The 22426-nt window shown below is 41.6% G+C and overlaps 1 protein-coding gene and 1 pseudogene across 3 annotated transcripts in view; both read left to right on the top strand.

Moving 5' to 3' along the window:
- LOC112646087 (CGRP receptor component) overlaps positions 1-19286 on the top strand; it is a 36934-nt gene extending 17648 nt beyond the window's left edge. For all 3 annotated transcript variants that reach the window (XM_049110779.1, XM_025425724.3, XM_049110781.1), the window contains exons 5-6: positions 12083-12140; positions 17236-19286. In XM_049110779.1, the coding sequence (XP_048966736.1) occupies positions 12083-12140; positions 17236-17382 (205 nt within the window). In that variant the 3' untranslated portion in view covers positions 17383-19286. The remainder of the gene's footprint in view (positions 1-12082; positions 12141-17235) is intronic.
- On the top strand, positions 3385-12069 carry LOC112646086 (DAZ-associated protein 2-like; annotated as a pseudogene).
- Positions 19287-22426: the final 3140 nt, after the last annotated feature.

Genomic DNA, 22426 nt, shown 5'->3' on the forward strand with positions numbered 1-22426 from the left:
TGAATACAGATGTTAAATTTTTTTTCGAATCTTTTTACCTTTATTTCTTTTCCCTGTCCCATGCTCTGGCTAGGACTATGATGTTTGATATATGATGTTCAGTTGGAGTGGTAGGAGCAGATGTCATTACCTTGTTCCTGATGTTAGGGGAAGGCTTTCAGTTAATTTACCAGTAAGTATGTTAGCTTAAGTTTTTCATGGATGATTCTTACAGGTTAGGAAGTTTAGTTTGCTGAGATTTTTATCATGCCTGGATGTTATTCCTCTGGTCTGTCTTATACTGTAGCTTCTAGCCACATGCAGCTGTTGATCATTTGAAATGTGACTTGTACTAAGGAGGAATTACATTTTTAATTTTACTTAAACTAAATTTAAGTGTTGGTAGCCATATGTAGTCAGTGGCTGGCATTTTGGGCAGTACCATTTTATAATACCTCCACTAATTGATTTCATCTCACAGCCATAGGCAAAATTCAGCAGCCTTTACAAGTCCTTTGCTGAATGATTCTGCTGTTTGGTATACTGAATTTATCCTGGGAGAAAAGTGGAAAGGCCTTCCTCCAATTTAGCATTTCCACTTATGCCACCTCTGATCAGAAGCTGCAGTCAGTGATTAAAGAGAGCACAGACCTTTTGGAGCACAGGTTCTTTTTTGCCCTCCCTGGCTTCAGGAAGCTGTATACAAGCTGCTCTAGGAACATGTGTACAGCTGCCTAGCACTGGTATATACTGTGCTATGGTCTAAATTGACCAAAATTTCATTTCAGTTTACCTTCTAAGCCTTTCCCAGGAAGTTGCAAGCTTTTAAGAGGCTCCAGAATTCCAGAATAGTTACATCAGACAGATTCCATCAGTGCAGATATCATCTGGATAGACAGGCAGATTCCTGGCGCTTCCTATTTTACCACTTTTCCAGAATCATCTCTGTTCTTTTTCTTTTTTAAAGAAATTAAGACTATATTTTAGATCACTTTTAGGTTAACAGCAAAATTAAGGGGAAGATATAGACATTTCCCATATCCCCCTCCATCAGATGCACAGCCTCCACTTTATTAACATCCCCCCATCAGATTGGTAAATATGTTGCAGTCAGTGAACCTCCATTGACATATCATTATCACCCAAAGTCCATAGTTTACATTGTGGTTCACTCTTAGCATTATACATTCTCTGGATTTGGAAGAATGTATAATAACATGTATATCCACTTGTTGCAGTATCACAAGAGTGTTTTCACTGACCTGCAAATCCAATCCTCTGTGCTCCACCTCTTCATCCTTCCCTCCCACATACAACCCCTGGCAACCATTTATCTTTTTACCTCTCCATATTGCCTTCTTCAGAATGTCTTGTAGTTGGAATCATAGGGTATGTAGTCATTTTCAGATTATCTTCTTTCACTTAGTAATATGCATTTTAAGCCTCCTCCATGTCTTTTTATGGTTTCATAGCTCATTTCTTTTTAGCACTAAAGAATATTCCATTGTCTGAACATACCATAGCTTGTCCATTATCCACGAAAGAACATCTTGGTGGTTCCAAGTTTGGGCAGTTACCAGAAAAACCTAATTTAACCATCTGTGCTCAGAAATTTTTTTTTTTTTTTTTTTTTTTTTTTTTTTGGTCATTGTAAGTTTTCAGTTCCTTTGGGTAAATACCAATAAGTACAGAAGCTGGATCACATGGTAAGAGTATGTCTAGTTTTCTAAGATACCATCAGACAGCCTTCTAAAATGGCTGTATCATTTTGCATCCCTCCCATCAATGAATGAGTCTCTGTTGGCTTTAGTCCTCACCAGCATTTGGTGATGTTACTGTTCTGGATTTTGGCCATTCTAATAAATATATAATGGTATCTTGTTTTAATTTGCATTTTCCTAATAAAATATAATGTTGAGCTCCTTTTCACATGCTTCTTTGCCATCCATATATATTTCATTTTAAGATTTTATTAGAGAGAGCGTGTGTACAGTTGGGGGGGATGGGCAGAGGGATAGGCAGACTCCCCAGTGAGTGGAAAGCCTTATGTGGGGCTGGATCCCAGGACCCTGAACTGAGCCAAACACAGAAACTTAACCAACTGAGCCCCCCAAGTGCCCCTATGTATCTTCTTTGATGAGGTGTTCATTCAGATCTTTTGGCCATTTTTAATTGAGTTGTTTTCTTACTGTTTTAAGAATTTACTGTATATTTTGGAAAAGTCCTTTATCCTGTGCCTTTCATAAATATATTCTCCCAGTCTGTGGTTTGTTTTCTCATTTTCTTGATGTTGTGTTTCACAGAGCAGATGTTTTTAATTTTAATGAAGTCCAGTTTTATCAGCTGTTTCTTTCATGGATTGCGCCTTTGGTAGTGTAGTTGGAAAGTCATCACCAAACTCAAGATCACCTAGGCTTTCTCCTGTATTATCTTCTAGGAATTTTTATAGTTTTGCATTTTACATTTGGGTCTAGTTGTCTAGGCAGTTGTCTAGGTGGTGGAGAGGCAGAGTCCTGGTTTTTCCCACACTGCCATTTTCCCTGAATCCTCTCTCTTCATTTTTCTCTTTTTCCTCCCCCCTCTTTGTTGTTCAAACGATAATTTTTATTGATCTCTCTGTAAATTCACAGACTCTTTTGTCTGTCATCTTCATTTTGTTAATAAGCCCAGCCAGTGAATTTATTTCATACATTATGATTTTTAGTTCTAAAACTTCCATTTATTATTTATAATTTCTGCCTCTTTCCTGAGAACATCAATTATTCCACCCATTTCAAGAATATTGTTATAATAGCTACTTTAAAATCTTTGATAATTCTAACATATGGGTTATTGTAGGTTTGGTATTTTTTCCTTTGAGAATGAGTTGTATATTCTTTCTTTCCATTGAGGTAATTTTAAATTATGTCCTGGACCTTTTGAATATTATAGTGTTTAGACTCTGGATCCTGTTAAAAGTCTCTGCTTATTTTGTTGTTTATTTTAGCAGTCAACCCAGTTAGGTTCACACCTCAAGTCTCTTGCCTTCCATGGGCAAGGATTTTAATGTCAGTGTAGTTTTTAAAACTTTTGATCTGCTGCTTTGGATGTTTTTTGCAAATGAGACTGGAGTGGTGGTTTGACATGATTTTTGTTGTTTTGGGACTGTTCTGCACATGAATGGCTCAAGCTGAATCTGGGGTTTGTGCTGATTTATGCTCAGATGTAGGAGAATCCCCCTTCTCTAGCTCACTTCTCTGAGATGGCCCCCAAACTCTGACCCACTTGAGCCTCCCCTGTTGGTTCTTTGGCCACAAGTACCAGATTTCTCTCAAAGATTTATTTATTTATTTATTTTTAAATCAACACTGATTTCTGTTCCTTTTTTTTTTTTTTTTTTTTTATTTATTTATGATAGTCAGAGAGAGAATGGCAGAGACACAGGCAGAGGGAGAAGCAGGCTCCATGCACCGGGAGCCCGACGTGGGATTCGATCCCGGGTCTCCAGGATTGCGCCCTGGGCCAAAGGCAGGTGCCAAACTGCTGCGCCACCCAGGGATCCCTCTCTCAAAGATTTAGTTGGCCACATGTACAGTTGTTATTGGTACCACCCTTGGGGCAAAGCAAGGAGAGGTAAAGAGCAAAGGGGAAAAAGGATATTACTTGGCACTCTGGACGACCAAGATTCTCTTTGTAGCTACACTTGCTGATAGGGGCTCCCTAGGGAGCTGCCATTGAGCTGCAAATTTCATCCAGATTTCCGGGTCTCAGGGGCCCCTTTCCCCAATCTTCTGGCTGGAAAGATGGGATTTCTCTTGGAGTTTTAGCTGCTTGTTGGAGCTACTGCCATAGCTCTCCTGTGGCATGAGAATCAGTGCTGTGAGAGAAAAGAGAAAGCAAACATCTATCCCCCACACTAACTAGTTCTTCAAGTTTTATTTTAATTTCCAGTCCACCTACCTTTGTATACTTTTAACAGTTCTCAGGTTATTCCTTTTGTATTTAGTCCTGGGGGCTTTTTGTTGTTATAATAAGCAGAAAGATTGGCTTTTAGGGATCTATTTCTTATCTACAAGACAAGTCCTGATAGTTTTTTAAGGCCTCTTCTCACTATGTGTCTGGTCTGGTGTATTGCTTCCCATCCCAACATCTTTTCTTGTACACATTTACCCCTGGCTACCATTCGAGAAACTCAAAAATGGAGCATCTGGCTGGCTCAGTCAGTAGAGCATGAGGTTCTTGATTTTGGGGTCATTTGGAGAGCAGACCCCATGTTGGGCATAGAGTTTAAATTTAAAAAGAAGAAAGGAAGAGGGATCCCTGTGGGGCGCAGTGGTTTGGCGCCTGCCTTTGGCCCAGGGCGCGATCCTGGAGACCCGGGATCGAATCCCACATCGGGCTCCTGGTGCATGGAGCCTGCTTCTCCCTCTGCCTGTGTCTCTGCCTCTCTCTCTCTCTCTCTCTCTCTGTGACTATCATAAATAAAAAATTAAAAAAAAATCTTTAAAAAAAAAAAAAAAAGAAACCCACAAATGAGAATTTTCTTGCAAGCCTATTCATGATTGGCCATAATCTATGTAAATTTAAACCAGATTGTAATATTCGGAGAAGTTTCTTTTTTCCATGTGTGATTCTAAAGTTGAGGATTTGTAAATTCCTTTGTGACTTGTTGGTGCCTATTTTTCATTAACTGGTTGACTTCTAGGACAGATCTGTGCCAGGGTTTTTACGTAGGTTAGTGACTGCAAGAAGCAAAAGCTGCAGGCAGTCGTGTTCTACAGACAACCAGTAGAGGGGGCTGGCAGGCTGCTTTTTCTGTAGATGGGGCCTGGCTCCTCCTCTGAGGCAGAGCCATTGTAGCTCATTGACTTTCATTGGCCTCAGTACCTATGATCCAGGGGCTGCTTACCATTATACCAGACCTGGACCATCTTTGTGCTAGCCAGTGTGATATAAGACAGGAATATATATAATATAAATAAACATATATATAAATATATATGAATAAACATTTATATCAGAAACTGCTGAAGTGCTCATTAATCCTTATATCTGCATATCCCCAAGAGAGTTTTTCTCTACCATCCTCTCAGGAAGAGGAGATTCAAGATAATAGCCCTTAAAGGGTCTAGTTCTCATGGTACAAACTGGAACTCTATTATAATTTGCTTAAGTACCTCCACTGCTAGAATCCTTGAGGGTATAATAGAAACCATGTTTTAGGGATCCCTGGGTGGCGCAGCGGTTTGGTGCCTGCCTTTGGCCCAGGGCGTGATCCTGGAGACCCGGGATCGAATCCCACGTCAGGCTCCCGGTGCATGGAGCCTGCTTCTCCCTCTGCCTGTGTCTCTGCCTCTCTCTCTCTGTGTGTGACTATCATAAATAAATTAAAAAAAAAAACAAATAGAAACCATGTTTTATTTTACTCCATAGCTTTATTCAGCAAAATGGTAGTGTTGAAACTCAACTCGAAGTCACTTTAACACTAAGTCCTATGTTAATTTTCTATAGTCTATTATATTTTTCTATAGTTCATTTTCTCAAAGCATTTGATTCTTTAATCATTTTTGCTTGAAGCATTTAGTTCTTAAGAACTGCAGTCTGTCTTACAGCCCCAGGTCTTATCCTGATACCTGTTCCCTAAGATGTGCAGACAGCTATGTCTGCCAGAATAGAAGGACTTGTCTTTGAGACCCAGCTTAGGTAGGTTTGTAAATAACTTTGAGTCCTAAAGGGACTCTTCTGTACACAGATTACTCTTGGGGTTTGGCATCATATTTGGGATATATACTTCTAGGGCCAGCAAAGCCCAGAGGAAATGGATGAGTTGTCAGATTTCACGAGTATCTGGATTATGGGTAGTCTCTCTGCTCTGGGAGCATGGACTCCTGCCCCAGGTCTCCCCAGTGTTCTGCAGTTGTCTCTTCTTTGCACTTTTCTTGAAAGTCAGTCCTGCCCTAGCTCTTTCTTTGACTTATCCTCCATCTTTGTCTGTTTGAGAGATACAAAGATGAATACAGTATAAGTGCTATGGTAGGAGGGACATGGTAGAGAGACACTAAAGTGTTGGAATTTGAGTATATTATTTTGTCTCTGGGAGGTGACACTGGGTTTTAATACAAAGGAAGAGTCAGCCAGGTGCAGGTCAGTTAGTTCTTCAAGCAGAAAGAACATGATGTGCAAAGGCACAGAATCAAGACGTAGTCTGATGCTTTTCTGTGCAATGTTTAGTTTCATTTAATCGGGATATGAGTGCTTAGGGAAAGCAAAGGCATATGAACCTAGAGGATTGGAAATATCAGATTGGGTTCTGGAGACTAAACTAAGGAATTCAAGTTCATACCAAAATCCTGGTAGAAGATTACAAGCAGGATAATGAGGCAGCCAGATTTTTATCTTTTAAAAGTACTTTATTGGGGATCCCTGGATGGCTCAGCGGTTTAGTGCCTGCCTTTGGCCCAGGGTGTGGTCCTGGAGTTCCGGGATCGAGTCCCACATCAGGCTACCTGCCTGGAGCCTGCTTCTCCCTCTGCCTGTGTCTTTGCCCCTCTCTCTCTCTCTCTCTCTCTCTCTCTCTGTGTCTCATGAATAAATTAAAAAATAAAAATAAATAAAAATACTTTATTTCAGGTACCTCTGAGAATAGAGGTCATTGTCCTCTAACCAAGAAAAATTGTGGCTTATAGAAATGGTGAGAAGGGGATGGAGATCTTGAAAGAAATAATCTGGGATGCCTGGGTACCTCAGCAGTTGAGCGCCTGCCTTTGGCCCAGAGTGTGACCCTGGAGTCCCGAGATTGAGTCCCACATCAGGCTGCCTACATGGAGCCTGCTTCTCACCCTGCCTGTGTCTCTGCCCCCCCCCTCTCTCTCTCTCTCTCTGTGTCTCTCATGAATAAATAAATAACATCTTAAAAGAAAAAAAAAAACTAGAAAGAGATGAATGAGATTGAGATGAATCTGAGATTCTCATCAGATAAGAGAATCATTAAAGAATGCTGTGTAGAAGCCATAAAGGTAGATAGTCTTAAGGAGAGAATGATCAACAATGTCAGATATCACAGAGACAGGTAAAAGAAGACAGGGAAGCATCCACTAGAGTTGTCTGTGTGGAGGCATAGAGCCCTTTGGCAAGAACAGTTTTAGTGATCAGTTGGGGCACGAGCTAAAGTGTAATGAGTTGAAAAATGAAAAGGATGAAAGGGACAATAAAGGGACAATAAAAACAGGCTTAGTTATGAAGTGAGGGGAATGTGTTTAACCTGCAGACCCTCAAACCAGAGCCTGCAGTCAGTGTGGGTCTGTGATTTTGCTCCTGCAGTGCTCAGCTCCTTGAATGTAGGAGCAGAGAACTTGCTTGTTTGGTTTGACTCCAAGTCAGCTTTTTCATGGAGCAGCTGTGTTTTTGTTGCTAGTCGACTTACAAGATCCTTTTGTGTAACTATAGGAACATTTCCAGCAGTTCAGAACCTAGCTTGATAATGACCGGTCGATGAACTGGATTCCATTGCTTTGATTGATTTGAGCAGAGATGCTCATTTATTTAGCTCTACTTTTTCATTTCTGCTTAACTGAGAAAATTATCCAAAATGAACTTTTTCCTTTCAGATCCCTTCAAATATGCTTTCTCCCCCACATTGCTGTGGCCTCTGTGGAATATGAGCCCCTTTGCTGAAACTTTGGACTTTTGTTTTTCTGAGGGTCTTTTTCCCTTTCTTCCCTTCAATTATAGTCTTTCCTCGTGCTTATTTCCTTAGCTGGCAGACATGCTCCAGGGTCCCTCCAGAACCTCCCCTCCTCAGGCTGTAGTTGCTCCTTGCCTTCTCTTTTCCTTCAAGAGATTATTTTGGTCTGTGATGCTGAGAGGAACCAGACCCATAACTACTGTGAACAGCAAAGGTCAGTATCAAACACAGATCTGTCCTGTGCAGCCTTGTGGGAATCCAGTCCACCTTCAGATCTTGTGACTTCTCAGGCTCCTCCTGTACTGATGCTCCCTCCATCTGCCTACTCAGAGCTCTTATTGGAGCTTTGTGCAGCCGTGGGCAGCCCCAGTCGCTACCACGTCAGCTGCTTTTCCTGGCACCTCACTGTATCTTCCCAGGGCCCAGACGTGGCTTTTGGCCCTTTAGAGTCCATAATCCCTATGACTTTGATCCACTTGGTCCCACCTGTCCACCTGGTTCAACAGTGCTGGTGGAAGGCAAGTATTTTGCAGGTAGGAGATTCAGAGCTGGGGCCGCTGCTGGCAGCATTCCTCCTCCACGTCCAGGATTCCTTCCCAGTGCTGCTCAGCTTGGAGCCTCACAGGGAGCCAGTGTCCTCAGAACTCAGTGAAAGGGAAACCTCTTCGTGGGTGGCTTAGATGGTGACTCCAGCATCTGGTGAGGAGGTAGGCCACCAGTGTGCTGGGAAGGACATCAGTTACCTTTGGCACTATCACAGTTCAGCTGCTTTAGTCCTGTTAGCCTCTCATTTCACTTCAGACACGTGTTGTGGTGTCTTTCCGGTGCTGAAACTTTTGGACACTTTTCAGATTTAATAAGAAACTACATTATAGGGGCACCTGGGTAGCTCAGTCTTTCAAGTATCTACTTCAGGCTTGGTCATGATCTCAGGGTCTTAGGATTGAGTTTTGCACTGGGCTCCCTGCTCAGAGGGGAATCTGCTCCCTCTCCCTCTGCTCCTCCCTCATTCATGCTTGCTCTCTCCCACTCACTCGCTCTCTCAAATAAAAATCTTTTAAAAAAATAGAAACCGTATTACAGTAGCAGAATCTCCCTGAAGCGTTTTGGTGTAGGGGAGGTAGCCATTCATAAAATAAAGTAGACAAAGCAGCCCTAAGGATCTTCCTTAAATTCCTCTGGAATTATACTGTACCATACTGGTCTTTGCTTTTAGTAAGGAAATATCAATTAGGCTTTGAGGGAACTTTCATCTTCCTAAGAATTAAAATTGCCAAAATATCTGGATTGGTCTTTAGTCTCCTTTAAGTCTTTGATTTATAGTATATGTCATAAATGAAACACTTCAGTTGTCTGACTTAGCTTTTCTATCCTTTGCCCCATATCCATCCTCAAACCTTGTCTTCCATTCCCTCCTGCCAGTCCCCATTGAAACAGAGTTGCAGGCCAGAGACCAATCAGACTAATAACCTCCTCCTCTCCTTGGACATCTCCCCTTGTGCTTTTAACTTGTCTTTCACAAGGATCTTCTGAAACTCGTTCTGTGCCCCAAGCACAGACCCCATTACTTCGGCTTTCACACCTGCCTCTTAGACCCTCCTCTCACAGGTTTTTCTCATCAGACATGAACCAAATCTAAATTTGCTTTAATGCCAGAAAAACTGAGGTTCATCCAAACAAAGAATATCAATACAAACTGTACTGAAAACGAGTTTGTTTAAAATCTGGGGCAGTGAGGAGGATGTCTTTCAAAAGCCTGATAACTTTAGAGCCAAATTTCAGAGGGGAATTTTCTGATCAAAATTTGGTTGCCATTTGTTGTCAACCTGCCTGCCACAGCCATTCATGGCTCCCAAGAATTCCTAAGCTGGGTTAATGGAGTCATATTGTGAATGCCTCACTTCCAAATGACTTGAGTCCAGTGAAATCTCATTAGAGTTAAGAATGTTTGGAGATCCTTAATACCTTCATTTTTGTTTTCAGAAATTGGGTTTTATTTTATGTTATAATTTCAGTTCATCTAAATGTGTACATGTGATGTTTGGTTATACCATTGATTATTATAGAGATTCTCTGTTGTATGTTTCTCTTTGCACTGTGGCACACTTTTTTTTTTTTTTTTTTTTTGGTGACACACTTTGCTGATTAATTTTTTAATTCTCAAAATGTAGAATAAAGATTGTTTTGAAAATTTTAAAAAAGTGGTAACACTGCATTACCAAAGGGGAAAAAAAGATTATTTTCTCTACAGTTAATCCTCAGTCCCCACAGTCCAGTTGTGACCATCACTGTTGTTCCACCAAACTATTGCACAGGCCACCACCAGTGCCCTCTTTGTTGGCAGATCTGGTTACTTCTATACTGTCAGTCTGCTTTCCCCTCTTCAGCATGTGATGTTGTTGCTCCTGCCCTTTTCCCAGAGCTTTTCCTCCCTTGGTTTCCCTAACATCACTCTCTCAGGTTTTCTTTGCCTCTCTTTCCTCCTCCTTTGCCACCTTCTCTCCCAGACCCTTAACTGGAGATGTTTTATGGTGCCCTGTCTTGTGTCTCCACTTACTCTGTAGTTGGTCTCTGGACTGTGATATCCACTCCCATGGTTTTGTATCACTCCTTGCTAGTACATCCAGCTCTGGTCTTTTTCTTTAGTTCTAGACCACACTAGAACTAGAACTAGACGAATGGCTGAACAGAGACCTCTTCATTGTTCCAAAAGCACCACAAACTCCTCAGATTTCAAGTAATAGATTTTTCCCAAACAAACTAAAAACCTGACACTAAACCCTGACTCTTCTCTTCTCTCTTTCCCCACCCAACCAAGGCTGTTGTCAGGTCCTGTTACCTATACCTGAGGTTGACCTTTCACATGTCCAGCCTCTCATTGCCAGCCCTGCTGCTACCCAGGTTCACGGCCTTGTTTTTTCTCACCTCAGCATATCACTCCGTTCCTTGGTTACTTTCCAGTGTCCACAGAGTCACATCCAGCCTGTTGTTAGTTGGAGCCCTGTGTGGTCTTGTCCTAAGGACTCAGCTTCATGTCTCACAGCCTTTCATGCAGCCATTTCCTAAAACTCCATAATTTTTGTTCTTGCCGTTTACTTATGCTGTTCCTGCCCTGACTGTCCATTGCTCCCATTGTTTTGTCTAGAAAACTCTTCAGGGCCCAGTGCAAAGGTTTCCTCCTCAGTGAAGTCATCTTCGAGTCTAGAGTAAATGTTTGCAGGATTATGAGGAAGGAGTAGAACTTCACTACAAGTGCCTTACTAATGACTTCCATTTATGGAGAAATTGCTGTGACAGTCATCATTTGAATACCGAACACTAGAAGCAGATGGTTAAGAACATGAGCTTTGATGACTGAGTCCCAACTCTCTATTTACTAGCTGTGTAACCCTTGGGCAAGTTATTTACCATCTCAGCATCGATTAAGTCAATGTGCTTGCCATATGGGAAGAAGCAATAAATGGTAGCTGCTGGCACTATAAACAGAAAGATGTTCATCCCTCCTTAACCCCCTGATGAGATATTAAGTTCTATTATGATTGCTGTTATACAGATGGCGAGACCGAGGCAGAGGGAGGCTGGCTAATATGCTGTTTCTCCAAAGGCGGCTGTGGGCCTGTGGCTCAGTCATCTGTTTATTTCAGAATGTCTTTAAAGTTCAGTAAATATTTACTGAGTTGATCCGAAAGATGAATCTGGAGCTTCTGGGTCAGATTGAGAGGGAAACTTAGAAATTGTCACCTGCACAGGGGTGGTAAAAGAAAAAAGCTGTTCTTTTTTCTTTTAAGTCCTATATCACCTTCAAGAGTCCACACATTTCAACCACTCCTTTAGAAATGAGCTAGATATTACCTTGTGACAGGTGATAATTATTATCTTCAACAGTTACTTACATGTTTGTTAAAATTTCTTGTATTTGTCTTCTTTCCCCAACTGGCTTGTAAACTTTGTGGGCAGAGGACTGTGCCTTATACTTCTGTGCATTAACCCCTACCCCCCTCTAGTCCTGGTTTTTGTTTCTGATATAACAAGTGAAAATCTGACATTTAATATTAATCTCAAAAAGGAATTCTCTGCCATTTCTAAGTGATACCAACCAACCAAGATTATTTTATTAATCTTTTGGATTAAGAAAATGTTATTTTCTTCATATTTTCCAGATAAAATTGATTAAAACTGCACCTCTTCTATTTGTTACATTTCTTTTAATCCATACATTAGTTGTTTTTTGATTCTAATACACATTTGTACCCTCTCAAGAGTCTCTGATGTGGGCTCTTCAATTCTCATTCTCCCTTTTACAGTTGAAGAAACTGAGGGCCACTTTCCAAGCAGTTTTCCCATTTGTTATCTGACACCGTGTTCTCTGAACAGCTTGGTCAAGACTCAAGATTCTGAAGGGAATAAGAGTTTTAAATGCTTTGTACTTTCATTTGACAGAGCTGAGAAGCTTCAGCTGCTGAATCACAGGCCTATGACTGCTGTTGAGATCCAGCTGGTGAGTGAAGGAGGCCCGAATATGAGGGGAGTGGTTTCTGAGTCTGAAAGGGAGAAAGGGTGATGAAGGCTGGAACTGCCATTTCCTGAAAAGACTGCCCGCCTGCCCCATTTTATAAGTGAAAGGAGACCTCACCAATTGGATCCTAGTTAGTATGGACTTAATGAAAGTAGACTGGGGAAATTTTGTTCCTTCCTTAGGGTTTGGGCCTGCATCGCAGCACTCTTTGTCTCCCCTGATGTCCCACCCTATCCTGGTCATTGCTTTCCTGTAGGGGTTATTGCCAACCAGATGTTGCAGAAAAACAAGAGACTCACCATGACTCTGGCAGAATTTCTCCTCCCTGACTCCCACCCTTCAACCCTATTCTTCCTGTTTCTGTTCTTAGTTCACAGAGCACAAGTGTACTTCCCCACATGCTCTTTCTGTCAGCCTCCTGGCCCAGTCTCTCAAGCCAGAAACCTGGAAGTCATTCTCTTCTTTGATCTCACATGCACTTAGTCCCCAGGTTCTGTTGCTTGTGTCTTCCCCTGTTCTCTCTCCTCTCCCTGTCACACTGTGTTAATTTCTGTCTTTTCTCAGTGCAGCTCTCGTGGTTGTCCTCTCATCATCCCTGCCTCAGGCTGGCCCCTACAGTCCACCTTCTGCACCGCTGTCAGAGTTCACTTTCTCAGACCACAAACTTGATCATCTTGTTTCCCTGCGTATGACCATTCAGTGGATCCTCATCACTTGCACAGTCTACACAGCAGTCACAGTATAAAGCTTTAGAATTGTGCAAGACAGCCAGAGTAAAAGCTATACATGGTCTAAGGAGAATGTGAAGCTGAGGCCCAGTGAGAAAATCTGTGTGGTTACTGTGTTGGTGTCCTGGGAACACCGTGAAGCTCTAAATACCAGGCAGGCCATTTAATTGTCGGTAAAAAAAAAAAAACTGATTAGAGAATTAACAAAATGAGAAAAAAGGAGTTTGCAAAGTCAGTTTTAGAAGTACTTATCCTTTGTCAAATTTCTCTCAGAAAGTGTGGAAGAAAGCAGCCAAAAATACCTATGATGTTTAGAGTTTCTTTAAAAAGAACCTTTGTAAAAGGTTCATGGAGGGACGTCTGGGTGGCTCAGTGGTTGAGCATCTACCTTCGGCTCAGGTCATGATCCTGGAATTCCGGGATCAAGTCCCGCATCAAGCTCCCCACAGGGAGCCTGCCTCTCCCTCTGTCTGTGTCTCTGCCTCTCTATCTCTCTCATGAATAAATAAATAAAAACCTTAAAAAATAATAATAAATAAATAAAAGGGTCATGGGGCATTTAATTTTCGACTAAGACTTTTATTGTCCTCCTAATGTTTTCCTGTCCTTCAAAATGCCCCCAAAATTAAATTAGAAAAATTCCTTCCATAAAGGGTGACTTTCTGGGGGAACTGGCCTTTAGGGTAAATAGAGATTCCTTTTTTTTTTTTTTGTATCCTTACTCTGATGCATTCAACTGTGCAGGAGATTCATCTTAGAACAGAAAAAAAAAAACAAATCAGCAAGAAACTAATCCATGTCCCTCTGGGTTAAAAATCACATGTTAGCTCCTCCAACTTTAATCAGCAACATATGTTATTCATGGCTTAATGACAGATGGAGAGAGGAGATGAAGATTAGCATGATCTCATCCCAGAGCCTGTAGAAAGCTCTATCATTATTTGGTATGATTAGCTGCTATTAAGAGTGCCTGCTCTATGCCATGGGCTTCGTAGGTGTCACCTTTAATGCCCTCACCATAGTCTTGGCTAGTGAGTGGCAAATTGGGTCTGTCTGACTTAGCACCTTACTTTCTCCTCCAAGCCATGTGCTTTTGCATAGTAAGAAGAAAGAAGTGTGTGGCATCCCCTCAGACTGTCCTTTCCTTTCTCCTTTTCACAGGTAGGTAGGTAGTAGGTCTTGATAAATACGGTATGTTGTTTCTCAGCAGTTGGACCATGTTATAGTCAGATTTTCCCCAGCCTGGGATTTGGCTACAAAGGATAGCAAATCCCAGTGACAATATCTCTTCTCATAAGAGAGGGATCAGAAATGAGGTTTTCACAAAGGGTGTGAAGTACAGAAGACTTGAGAATATCCTTGCATTAACCTTACGGCCATTATTCTCCCTGTGTCCAAAGTATTTCCAGCATCCAGCATTTGTATTCAGTTTTGGGGGGTAAAGCTACTTTTGGTTACACCTCAGCCATGGTTTGTGGTAAGCCTCAGATCCACAGGAGCCTGCCCCCCACTTCTGTGATTCTGTCCCCGTCCTGCCACTGTCCTCAACAGTACTGCCATATACGCCTGTTGGAAGTTAGTGATTATAAATGTCTTAGATTGTATCGTCTTATGGCTTACAAAACACTGTAATATGTGTTCTTATTTGGTCCTTAACTGTGGATGTTACATTCATTTTACATTAGAGAAAAGTGAAATTTACAGAGGTTAAGTGAACTGTTCTGGGTCAGATAGCTAGAAGTGTCCATAGTTATTAGGTTCAAGTTGTTTTGGTAATGTAGGAAGTTGGCCTTGGCAGCTCAGAATGAGAGACACCATTTTTGGAGTATAGCAGCCCCATTTGACAGTTCCTAGGAATTGATACGGTCTTTGTATATGATAAAAATTTAGCGTTGACTCATCTGCAAATACTTTGGATTTTTACATCTCATTCACCCTTCTGTTCCGAACAACTTGAAACCTTGGGTGTTTGAGAACGTTGAGGTGGTGCTTTGTGTCTCTTTGGGCTCAGTTTCTTCTGTGTTGGGAAGAAAAGGTGAGGAGTAATACAGTTAGTATCATTTTATCTTAGAGACCCAAGAGGTATTAGTGAGTTTTTGGTTTCTGAGTTTCTTTTTTGTATAAATGTGTTTTCATTTTGCTTAATGAGGTTTAGGTTTTTTTTCCTGTGACTGGGAATCTTGGTTTGAAAAGGAAAGTTTCTGTTCTTCGGCCCTATTGCCTATCAGCTGACGCCTGATCATCATTGCATCTGCCACACGCAGTGATCAGGATGCAAGAAGGTGGTCTGTTCAAGTCTTCTCTATTTGGTTTTCTAAAAATGAGGCCTCTGAGAAGTCCTATAACTCTAGTCTGCCTCTCTGAGAGAGGAAAGGATAGAGGCATGGTGTTCTAGAAAGAGCTGGAATCCAAAGGCAAAGACCTTTCCCTACTTGCTGTAAGACCCAGATCAGGTTTTCTTTACAATGCTGAGCCTACACTTACTCATCTATAAATTGTCCTGACTTCCACATGCTTGAGAAGCTCTGGTGGCAGTGATTCTGGGAAAGCCCCTGCACAAATACTGGTGGGAAGTTGTCAGTGTTCTAAGACTAGTCTAAATCTCCTTTCCTGCTTCCCCTGAGTCAGGAAGCAGTTCATAATCAACTGCACATGGCAATTTATAAATTTGGAGACATTCCTCTCTCAAATGGAGATCATCTTTTCTTAGGGTTAAATAATCAAATTGGATATACCCCTTTCCAACTCCTTCATATTTTGGAGACAGTCTCTGTTAGATTACTTCCTTTTACACACTGTAATTTTGCATGTCTGGTTTTATTTATTTATTTTTTTAAGATTTTATTTATTTATTAGAGAGAGAGAGAGGCAGAGACATAGGCAGAGGGAGAAGCAGGTTCCTTGCAGGGAGCCCGATGTGGGACTCAATCCCGTGACTCCAGGATCATGCCCTGGGCCAAAGGCAGATGCTCAACCACTGAGCCACCCAGGCGTCCCAGCATGTCTGGTTTTAAAAATGGGTTTTTGAGGATTATTTCTTGTTCAGTAGAGGTTATACTTTATGGAGCTTTTGAATCTTTAGGAAATGGTCGTTTTATTTCACAGCATGATGAGAAGTAGCCCCGTTGGTTCACTCAGGGTCTTCTCCACCCTAGAACACTCAGGATGATTCTCTGGTTGTAGAAACATTTTTGTACCCTAGATGAATGAAGAGACTGATGTTTTCCCAGGAGTTCGTGATGTGATCTTAGACACATCACCTGACTTGATGAGCTTCTGTAAAGGGAGGCGGTCAGACCAAAACCCTCTTCAGGGTTTGAAGTCTAGCCTGTTATCCTGTTTTATTTAAATCTGCTGGGATTTCTTTCTGGAACTCCTCTTGGTTCTAGTCACCAGATCTCAGAGGTTGCTGTGGGAAATACCACAGAACAGAACCCTGGACACCTTTAGCTGTTTATGATAGGTGGCTGGTGCCCCTAAGTGAACATGGGTAAGTAATTTGACTGCCTGTGTATTGCTCTTAAAAACATTGTTGACTATATTTGTATTCATTAATATATTCGAGAACTAGAGGTACAGCTAAGAAAACTGGCTCATAATTGTGGATTATCAGTGTGTAGATTTCCAGGACACATCAAACTGGGCTTTAAGTGGATCTAATTTAGTGAGGCAGCAGGGGATTGTTTCCCAGCCATCACTCTTGCTTCACATTCCTAGGAGGTGATCAAGGCCACATGGTGTGTGTTTGATTGTAGGTGTCAGTGTTGGGCAGGCCCAACTTGAGGTGCTCGTTCTGTCTTTTGCCAGGATTGTTGTGAGGGCTAAAAGAAATAACAGATAGGAAGTGCTATGTGCACTCGGACATGTGAGCTCCCTAAAGAGCTGTTAGTGGCAGTGGGAGTGGGGATGAGAAAAAAAAAAATTTGGCACACAGTGGGCAATTGTCAGATGGGTTGTTGATATAGTTTATAAGTTACAGTTGTGTTTGTTGTGAACTACAAAAGTATATAAAATGCTATTTCACTCCCCAGAAGTGAGTTTTCTTTGCATACAAAGCATATTCAAGTGTGCATGTGGATGGGTATAGAACCATTAAGGTTTTCTATTTCTTTGAAGAAAAATGCTAACCTGCAACTTGCTTTTTGCCCTGGCCCATTTGGAACAGTTGCATAGGAATTGGAGCTGGCTTCTCCCTCCCTCGGAGCCAGGGTGGAGAGAACACAGAGACCTGAGGAGGCTCTGGAGCCAGCGTGCCAGAGGCCAGTGGACTAGAAACAGCATGGGTGGGGAGGGCAGCCTGGACACCGCCTGTTGGCTCATCTGTAACCCTTGGAGGTTTTCTTCTGCAGATGGTTGAAGAGAGTGAAGAACGGCTCACAGAGGAGCAAATCGAAGCCCTCCTCCATACCGTCACGAGCATTCTGCCTGCGGGGCCAGAGGCTGAACAGAAGAAAAACACGAATGACATGACAGTGGATGAAGAGGACCCAGCATAGAAGAGCACAGCCAGCCAGCTGCCTCATGAAGCTGAAAAGCCCAGCAGCCATTTCCCAGACATCCAGAGGATTTTTCATTTGGTTTTACCCTTTATCCCAATGATTTCATGGTTGGTCAGATAAAACACAAAAATAAGCTAAGAAGAAGTACATGTGCCTCTGGGAGATAAAACCTGGTGAAGACAGGCTGTCAGGGCAGAGAGGAGGACAGAGTCAAAGAGGACAATGTGCAACCCTCTGTGGTAAAAATACTTCTGTGGCCTTTGCCATAGTTGTGGGCAGGGCCCTGTGCACAGCTGGTAAAATGCTTGCGTTGCCTTTGATTGGCTATGTCCTAATTAGTTTCATCTGCTTCCCTAGGAGCTTCCCAAGCAGGGGCACTGAGCATTGTTGGGGTGAGAGCTGAGTTAGAAGAATCCAGTTAGATGGCCTGAAACTCCCAGAGCAGCAAAAAGTTGCTCTAGGTTAGAATGAGCCACTGAACTTGGCTCACCTTAGAGGAATCTTTTCCTCCAGCACATCAAAGATAAGAGAAGACTGGCCTGTCCAGCCTTCCTCAGGTCTGAAGGCTCTTTTCCTCTCTTGGCACGGGTATTGTTTCCCAGCTCACTATTTATTCTTCAGTGTTAGGGCACCAGCCCATTCTAGTTGAAAAACCACTGCTGACTGACTGAGTGACAGTGACAAAGAAGTTCAGCGTTGGCTGCCTTACCACCGACAAGAGCCCTGGGTACACACTGCCTCTTGAGGCCAGGTGAGCCTCACTTGCACAGTGGACAGATTGCATCTTTTGAAAGGGCACAGATAGGGACAGAATATGAAGAACTAGAGGTTGACTAATAAGAATTTGAATTTGTTGGCTATTGCAAGGTTGCATCAGTTTTTCAATTTAAAATATTAGGATAGGGGGGATCCCTGGGTGGCTCAGTGGTTTCACGCCTGCCTTTGGCCCAGGGTGCAATCCTGAAGTCCTGGGATTGAGTCCCATGTCGGGCTCCCTGCATGGAGCCTGCTTCTCCCTCCTCCTGTGTCTCTGCCTCTCTCTCTCTCTCTCTCTCTCTCTCTCTCTCTGTCTATCATAAATAAATAAAAATAAATCTTTTTAAAAAAATAAGTAAATAAGTAAAATATTAGGCTAATGATCATGTGAAGAGTTTGTTGATATTGAGGTTTTGGAGAGTTCAGTAGCTCCAGACATGTGGTTGCCTTAGGTCCTAGGAGTATTGCTGAAAGCAAATTTCCCACATTTGCCCTGCTCCCCATTTGGGGAAGAAAATACAGACATTAACTTTCCAAATCGGTACTCATTTTGTTGTGAGATTACATACTTTCAGTGCTGCTATTAATTGGATTATTCCCCACCCCCTTGCAATTCCCAGATTATTTCAACCTCCCCACTACCCCTGCCAATTGCAGTTAGGTCATTCTTAACCTTATCATTTGAGGATCAGGCAAAACTGGAATTTGCAGGGCATTTGTTTTTAAATCTCTCTTCCGTATTGGGAGTTTTACCAAGAACTGCTGATTTGTCAGGACGTCATCTGGGTACCTGTGTCACTGTTTTATTTTAACCTTCAGTGTATTCTGTGCATTTTCTTAATGGATTAATCTAGTTAATAATAAATTGTTTCCAAGTGACCACCAACTTTTGGTATTTTTATAAATCCTTGAAGAGTGGGATGCATGGGTGGCTCAGCATTCGAGCATCTGCCTTTGGCCCAGGGCACAATCCCAGGATCCTGGGTTCGAGTCCTCACAGGGAGCCTGCTTCTCCCTCTGCATATGTTTCTGCCTCTCTCTCTCTGTCTCTCCTGAATAAATAAATAAATATTTTTTAAAAAAATCCTGGAGGACTTTGTTTTGCCATGGATAGAAAGAAATAAAATCTGACTTAAAAGTTAAAATGTGTGGATTATTTATTTTTTTATAGGTTTATTTTTATTTATTTATGATAGACATAGCGAGAGAGAGAGGCAGAGACACAGGCAGAGGGAGAAGCAGACTCCATGCCAGGAGCCTGATGCGGGACTCAATCCCGGGACTCCAGGATCGCGCCCTGGGCCAAAGGCAGGCGGGAAACCGTTGAGCCACCCAGGGATCCCCGTGTGGATTATTTATTTAAAAAAGAAGTTGAAAAAAAAATAATAATAATAATAAAATAAAATAAAATAAAAAAGAAGTTGAGGGCAGCCCCGGTGGCTCAGTGGTTTAGCACCCCCTTCAGCCCAGGGCTGGCAGGATCCTGGAGACCCGGGATTGAGTCCCACATCAGGCTCCCTGCATGGAGCCTGCTTCTCCCTCTGCCTGTGTCACTGCACACGCTCTCGCTCTCTCGCTCTCTAGAGCTGTGTCTCCCATGAATAAATAACTTTTTTAAAAAGTTGAATCTATTTAGTGTCATCTATTTTCAATTGCAAGAAAATTTTAAGCTTCTGTATTTGGGACCTTAATTTAACTTCAGTTTCTGATAATGGCAGGTTCTGAAAGACTAAATAACCTTTATAGGAAACAAATAGAATATAATATTGGGAAACTTAACCCATATCACATCTGGGAAGAAGAGCTGGGGAGCCTAGAAATCTTACTTTTCCTTTTTTTTTTTTTTTTTTTTTTTTTTACTTTTCATTTTATATCCTTCTACGTGGTTTTAGTTCTTGACCATGTGACTATTCTTTAAAAAGAAAAAAAAAGTACATCCATATGCTTGTTCTTGGCCTCTGTGAATGTTACTGAATGTGTACTTGACAGTTGAATTATGTCCCACACAGAGGCTGACATCCATTGTAGTCACTGTAGGAAAGGCAGCTCTGCAGGGACCTGGGGCAGGCATGTGAGGAAGGCAGAGTTTGAGGACTAATGCCAGTGTCTAGCTCAGTGACTGTAGCTGGATATATTTTTAGGTCAACCAGTCTTCCTTTGTTATTCCAGATTTTCCTAAGCTCTCAGTTCACCTTTTTTTCCCAAGCTTTAAATTTTCTTTAGGGGAAAGCCTTAGTTTTTGACACAGGAAGATTTTCTTATCTTTCAAGAAGATACTACGGAGCTCTTTAAAAATTGACCCTTAATTAGAGATTTATCCACATATTTTTCCCTTGCCCCCTTTTGCTTAAATGTTACAGTGTGAGGGAGCCGGGAGGTTCAGTTGCTTAAGCATCAGACTCTTGATTTTGGCTCAGATCATGACCTCAGAGTTGGGAGATCAAGCCCTACATTGGGCTCCGTGTTCAATGGGGAGTCTGTTTGAAATTGTGGCTCTCCCTCTGTCCTTCCCTACACATGCTCGCTCTAAATAAATAAGTAAATAAAATCTTTTTAAAAGTTTACAGTATGACCCACTGCCACCTCAGAAGACTTCCCATTTCTTCAGGACTTGTTCATAAAATGATACCATTTCACTAATTAATCATTGTGTGCCAGCTTTCAAAAGCTTATGCCCTAGTAAGTACATTAATGCTCCAGAATAATATTTGCTAAATCATTTTCTCCCCTGAAGTGAATTTAACACGCATGTAAATAGATCGTTTCTTGATAAACTGTAAAACATCACATACTCTGAAAAGAATCATCAACCTTAATTACACAACAGTGAATGAGATAAGAGGAAGTAGAACTGCTTAAGATCCTCTGTGTAATTTTTAAATTAAGATACAATTTATGTACCATAAAATTTGCCCTTTTATTGCAAGGTTATACAATCATCACTTCTAATTCCAGAATTTTTTTCATTCCATAAAGAAGCCCCATACCCACTAGCAGTCATTCTTCATTAACATTTCCCCACAGGCCCTTGGCAGCCACTAATCTAGTTTCTACTTTACGTATTTGCCTATTCTGGTCATTTCGTATAAATTGAACCATACAGTATGTGGCCATTTGTATCTGACTTCTTTCATTCAGCATATTTTTAAGGTTCAGATATGTTGTACCTTTGTTTTTTATGGCTGAATAATAGTTCATTGAATAGATATACCACTTTTGTTTATTCATTCATCAGTTGGTGGACATTAGGAGTGTGTTCATAACTGGCTGTTTATAGATATGCTGTTGAGAACATTCATGTACAAAATTTTTGTGACTTACATTCTCCTTTCTCTTGCGTATAAGTGGAGTTGTTACATCATGTGATAATTCTGTTTAGCTGTTTGATGAACTGCCAAACTGTTTTCCATATCCTGTTTCTACCAGCAGTGCATGATGGAATCCAGTCTCTCTCTCCCTCTTATGAATATAGCCATCTTAGTGGTTGTGAAGTGCTATCTCATTGTGGTTTTGCTTCGTAATTCCCTAATGGCTATTAAAGTTGAACATCTTTGCATGTCCTTATTGGCCATTTTTGTATGTTCTTTAAAGAAATGCCTATTGAAATCCTTTGCATTGGGCAGCCGAGGTGGCCTAGCGGTTTAGGGCCACCTTCAGCCCAGGGCCTGATCCTGGAGACCCAGGATCGAGTCCCACATTGGGCTCCCTGCATGGAGCCTGCTTCTCCTGCCTGTGCCTCTGCCTGCCTCTCTGTCTCTCTCTCTCATGAATAAATAAAATCTTTAAAAAGAATCCTTTGCATTTAAAAAACGGACTTTTTTCAAGGAGTTTTAGGTTTACAGAGGAATTGAGCAGAAAGTATAGGGAATTCCTATATGGGCCATTGCTCCCACCCCCAAGAGTTTCTGTTGTTAACATCTTACATTAGTGTAGTGTATTCATTACAATTGATGAACCAGTATTGATAAACTTTTACTACTTAAAATTCATAGTTTACATTAGGGTTCACTCTTTGTGTTGTATGTTAGAAAGTGCAGTAATGCATACATAAAATGAGTTTTGACAAATATGTGTATTCCACCATTATACTATCATCAGAATATTTTCCATGCCCTGAGAACACCCTGTGCTCCATCCGTTACATCCCCTCCATTCCTCTGAGTCCCTTAAAACCACTGGTATTTTTACTGTCTCCAGTTTTGCCTTTTTCAGAATGTCATATAGTTGGATTTTAGAGCATATGGTCTTTACAAATTGGATTTTTCACTTAGCAATACGCATTGAA

Source organism: Canis lupus, chromosome 6, assembly GCF_003254725.2.
Source record: "Canis lupus dingo isolate Sandy chromosome 6, ASM325472v2, whole genome shotgun sequence".
NCBI lineage: Eukaryota > Metazoa > Chordata > Mammalia > Carnivora > Canidae > Canis > Canis lupus.